Genomic DNA, 5621 nt, shown 5'->3' on the forward strand with positions numbered 1-5621 from the left:
TCAATCACCTGTCTTCTCAGCTCAAAACCCTGACACCCAAATCCCTTACACTCATTCTGCCTATTCTCTTTCGTGCACAGGCGTTCTTTGCTTCGCCCTTACCTCGTTTGTCTATCAGTCAGAAACCTCATGGGCTCCCACCTATTGAGGAAAGGCTCCAAAAGATACTTAATTCATTGTTCATGGGGCCATATTCGACCACTTGCATGATTATTCTAAAACGTCACTTGTTTCCTCCGAGTGACGCTGAAGAGGATATGCAATCATCAATCATCCTCTCCACAGGCGCTCACAGAACTCTTCGCAACAACATTCGGCGAGGCCTATTCAGCAAGCTAGCTAGAGCCTACATATCGAGGTCGAGCTCGATGTCATACACCTCGTCTGGTGCTCCTGGGCATATGGACCTCGAACGTGAAGTCATGGAAAGTGCTTGGTCCAAGGACGAGATCTCAGGTTGGGACCATGCTAGGCTCGGACGCGTTCTTTGCAAAGCCGTTGAGGCTTGGGTGGGCTTCCATGCAGTCGATGATGTATACGATCCAGGAACAGAAAGAATCATGGATGAGGCGGCAGGGACTTTGAGAGACATATTCCAGGAATTAGACGAGAGAGAAGAGAGCGCAGACATGGATGAAGAAGAGGCCATTGTCACCGGGGGGATACTTCATCAACTCGCTAACTTCATCCGCCCATTCAAGTAAGCTTTTACCTTATTTTTCGATATATGTGGAAGATATGCTGGCAACTGATGTTACTTCAAGGAACCCAGACGGGACTCCTTTCATTATACCACTCTCCCAGCCATATGATGCGCCAAGCCCGTTCCTTCGCACGCTGTCGTCGCTTTTAGCCCGAGATCACTCCACTTACATGATGCCTTTGTTGTCATCCACACTGCTATCGATTGCAGAACACCTCACTGATAGTGATACTGCAAAACTTCCTGCTGTAATGTTTGAACAGCACGATCTCTCTCCCGCATCTCCTGAATGGCTGAGTAACTGGAGAGGCATATTAGAAAATCGGATCTTATTCGGTCAAACACGAGCTATGACAAGAGTCGAAATCATAAAAGGACTACAGTCTGTCTACGACTCTATAAAGGATATGCCCAAATATCGGGTGCCTCTTGCAGATTTGGTGTTCAAGTTCTGCAGGAAACAAGTGGAAGAGTCCCTAGAAGACTCGAACCAATATTGTGACATTATGTGGCGTATTTTGGGAGATGAGGTCGTCCTGCAGACTGTAGAAGAAACAAGCAAAGAGTCGCAGTCTTCTGATATTTCGAAATTCTCCACGCCCCAGGAAATGGTTGAACTTCTGTCGAAGGTTGCATCAGAAAGTTATGAAGAGGATGACGAAGATACTGCATCCGTACATACAGCGGATACACACTCTACTCCTTTTGTATCCTTTTCCACCGGCCCTTCAGTATTCACCACTCCTATATTATCGAGGAAGCAGTCCGACTACCACGCGACCAATAAGGATAGAGATTCAAACTTGCCGTCTGTGATGTCTATCTTAACATCTCTTACGGGCAATGCAACTCGATCTCAATCTCAGCAACCCATAGAGCAAGAAGAACATACTCCGGAGCCCATCACCTCACCTCCTGTGGAAATTTCTTTGCCTCGTGCAACCAGTGCTGTTGCAGCACTAATTAGTATTTTCAGTCAACTTGCGTTCACTCCCTTTGCTCTATCTAGTGCAAACCTTGACCTGGCCATTCAAATATACACTATCCTGGTGGAACTTCTTACTGAATCGAAGTGTTCCAGGGCACGCCTTGTCGTCTTACAGTTTCTAATGCGGTTGCGAGCGGATCGGGATCACAGGCTATATTTTGCGCAGGAACACTATGACTCGGACGGTCAAATCTTCACACTCGCTTCTCTTGTCGGTCGTGGTCCAGATGCTGCCAATCCAGGACAATCTCGCCCTGAGCCGACTAAGGGTTTCGCTGATGATACCGAGGAGTTCATCCTTCGCAAACCCCGTGCTCGAGGCCCTCAAGAAAGAGATGGCCGGAGATCCTCCCGTGGAAGAGGAGCGAGGCCCTCGCAGTCAGCATCTAGTAGAAGTCGGTCCAGGGTACCTTTGCCAATATCGCCACCCGCTACGGCCACTTTTCATTCAAAACCCAAAGAAGCACTTTGGCGACTTCCAGAGTGTCTGCTATTTACGACAATTAATGCAGATACTCCTAGCGAAGGTCTCATATCTTATGATCCAGATGGTCCTGATAAGCCTCACATCCTGCGGACTTCTTCGTATCTTTCGGCACTAACAAACATTTTGGAGAAGGAGAAAGATTGGGAAATACTGTCATATGTTCTATGTCACCTTTCGACACAGCTTGCGAACAAACACCTTTTCTGTGGACCGATATGTCGCGAACATATATCAGATCTTTTGAAGTCGCTGTGTTCTGGTATTGCAGGTGGGGAGCTAGCATCTCACGTGGAACGTTGGCCTTCGGGCTTGAAAGCGCGCGATGCTCACGGTCTGGCTTATCACATATTGTCTGTCCTCATCAGCTATCGGCGCTGTTATGATGTCGCCCTTCGTCATGCACTGGTGGACGTTTTACGCGAGGGCCTGAATGGACAGCCGTCTACGATTATCTGCTGTCTTCATGCCTTGTCCCTATCGGCCTTCGAACTTCTTCCTTCTTTGAAACGATGCACGCCTATGATATTAGAGAAACTCTCCCAAATTATGTCCAATCCTGACATGGCCGTGCATATTCTCAGCTTCCTCAGCATAGTCGGTTCTCTTAGAGAATTACATGCCAATTTCAGAGAAGAAGACTATAAGATGGTATTTGGTGTTGCACTTCAATATCTACAACATCATAATCGACCGGGTGCTGCACCTGCTATATCCTGGGCGCTTTCGCAGCATGTGCGTATGATATCTTTCTACGTGGTTTACGTGTGGTTCCTGGCCGTGAAGCAACCCGATAGACCTCGTCATATCCCCTACATCACTCGACAACTTCTCCTTGCCAATGAAGGGAGGCCGGATATCGATGAGCCGACGGAAGTATGCTTTGACTGGCTTGCGAGATACACATACGCGAGCGCCGACCCCCGACCCGCGAATTCTGTGCTAGGCGATATTATAATGAACCCTAGTGCATCATCATCAGAAGCCGTTCTTGGTGAAAAGACATGGCTTGTAGGAAACTCTGTCGTGACTATACGGGCGCTCGCGAGACTGGGTTGGTTTGAGGTACTCTCTCGTCGCCCTTCGGGCTTCACAAAATTCTTGTGTAAACTCGAGAACGTTCCTCTTGTTGGGCCGGGTGATGCTGATCCGGACACGGTATCTATTCCTGCTGGCCTGGTGATGGAACGTGATGTATCGAGACCAGAGGCTCCATCTACTACAGATAGTCCTTTGGGAGTGGTTCAAGAAAACCAAACCAGCAAGGCGAGGAGTGCAATTTTTTTGTGTTAAAATTGCGTACTGACGATCTTATCAGGAGACAGCGGAAACAATTGTTCTTCCCCCTTATGATAATGACCTTTCTCCTCCTGATGCTGTAACAGGCTATGTATGGAGTGGTAGTGCGCCATCGCAACGACGGAAACATGTCACCCTGGACCCGTCTTTCTTTGCGCTACAGCTCTCACCCTATCCAGATCCTTTCAGGTCTTCGCAGAACCAGCGGGTCGTTAGTGGTTCATCAACGTTGCCAAATTTCTTCCGTAGTCTGGACCGAATACCTGTCATAGATACGCACAAGTTGGGTATCATGTACGTGGCACCTGGTCAAACCGACGAGCTCGATATTCTCCGTAACACACATGGTTCGCCAGCGTATACGCGGTTCTTGGAAGGCATTGGGCGACTCATCAATTTACGAGGTCAGGCCGATGTTTATGCAGGGGGCCTGAATCCAGATGAGGATGGAGAATACGCGTATGCCTGGTGGGATGATATAGGTCAAATCCTGTACCATACTGCGACGATGATGCCTACCCATCCTGACGATCAGTATTGCATCAACAAAAAGCGTCATATTGGCAATGATTATGTTCGCATCGTCTGGAATGATTCAGGCCGACCCTACCGTTTTGATACCCTGGCCACTCAATTCCAGTTTGTCAATATAGTTGTCGAACCTCATTCCCTCGGCGCAATTGCTGCCTTTTCCAACAACCTGCATGAAAACGAGTTTTTCAAGGTCACAGTGCAACGTGCCCCTGGAATGAAAGAGTTTGCCCCCATCGGAAATTTTAAACTTATATCCGCAAAAAACCTGCCGTTTTTAGTGAGACAAATGAGCCTTTTGGCTGATTGGTTCGCCTCGGTTTTTGAGAGAACCGAACGGGACACTGCCGAAGTCGAGGTTATCACCAACTGGCGATCAAGGTTACAGGCAATTCAACGCTTTGGGAAGCAGATACCACTGCCAGACGTCGCGGAGGTGGTGGATGGCGTCATGGGACAAGAGTCTTTCCGCAATTTTACGACATCTTATTGATACGCACGATTGTATCCAAAAGTACAACGTGTATGAAATGGGACTCATGACTTACGTTGCATTCTGTAATCACTTTCTTTGTGTATCCATCGCTGGAATTTCGTTTCGTGACTTCATTTCACGATCTTACTGTATGCAGTGAAAATGTATTGTAATAAAAGAAGTTCAGAGTACACAACGCATACATCATGTTAAATCAATAATATCTGCGTCAGATATTGGAATACTGCAATTCGAAGTCGGTTGTATGGATGATGATTTGGGTCTGGAAGGGACATGCTTACTGGCCTGTTGAGACGCAGTATCGACAGTAGTTCGTGCTTTTGCCCTAGCAGCTAATAAGGGAGCTAGGACCTTGGCAGGTCTCAGCGGAGACGAATCAGAGTCACTGGAAATCTCGATCACGTCAAGAGACATGGCTAGTGTTTTTGTGGGCTTTGGCGAACCATTGCGGAGGGTGGTCAATTTCTCAAAGTTATCACCTGTGATTTCTCCCCCTATCGACTGGCTGCGAGGAGAAACGTGTTTGGGGCTTTTCTTAGGAGATTTCGTTATATGAGAAGAGTAAGTCTCGGACTCGGTGGGGCTCAGAGATTTCTTCCGTCGACGTTGGGGTTGGGGTTGACTGTCGGGGAGAGGGGATGGATTGGATGGACTGGACGAGGACTCCACAAACGGATCCTCTAGGCCCTTCCTCCTGGCTTTACTCCCTGGTTCCATAGCGAAAGGCATTGGAAAAGGTCGAGGCGCGAGGCGCTGCGGACGGATCACAGGCAACTCGTGGTCACTCGGATTGTCCTCACTTTCAGAAGATAACAGTATGTCTTTGAGTCTTGATTTTCTTGAATTGATCACAACCGTGGGTGGTGGATCATATTCTAATCTCTGGGTTTTGCTTGGGGGTTTCTTGGGAGCAGATTTCATTAACGAGGATGAGGATGCGGAAGGAGCATTGATATTGTTATTTGTGTCTTTGGATGCTGAAAGGGGCTGTTTGGTCTTCGTAGCAGGTTTGGTTGTCGCATAGAAGTCTTTCACGGTTGCCTTCCTTCCTTCCGCAGGGTCCTCTCCACAATCAAGATCTATCCATTCATATTCTTCATTATTCTGAGCTACCTTCCGG

The 5621-nt window shown here is 47.9% G+C and overlaps 1 protein-coding gene across 1 annotated transcript; it reads left to right on the forward strand.

The window, feature by feature from the left end:
- Positions 1-3216: 3216 nt before the first annotated feature.
- SERLADRAFT_477807 (uncharacterized protein) lies at positions 3217-5182 on the forward strand (the record flags this gene model as incomplete). Its single annotated transcript, XM_007323024.1, has 2 exons — positions 3217-3441; positions 3494-5182. 2 exons carry the CDS (start codon positions 3358-3360, stop codon positions 4496-4498), a joined length of 1089 nt encoding a protein of 362 aa, XP_007323086.1.
- Positions 5183-5621: the final 439 nt, after the last annotated feature.

The sequence above is a fragment of the Serpula lacrymans genome, assembly GCF_000218685.1.
Source record: "Serpula lacrymans var. lacrymans S7.9 unplaced genomic scaffold SERLAscaffold_14, whole genome shotgun sequence".
NCBI lineage: Eukaryota > Fungi > Basidiomycota > Agaricomycetes > Boletales > Serpulaceae > Serpula > Serpula lacrymans.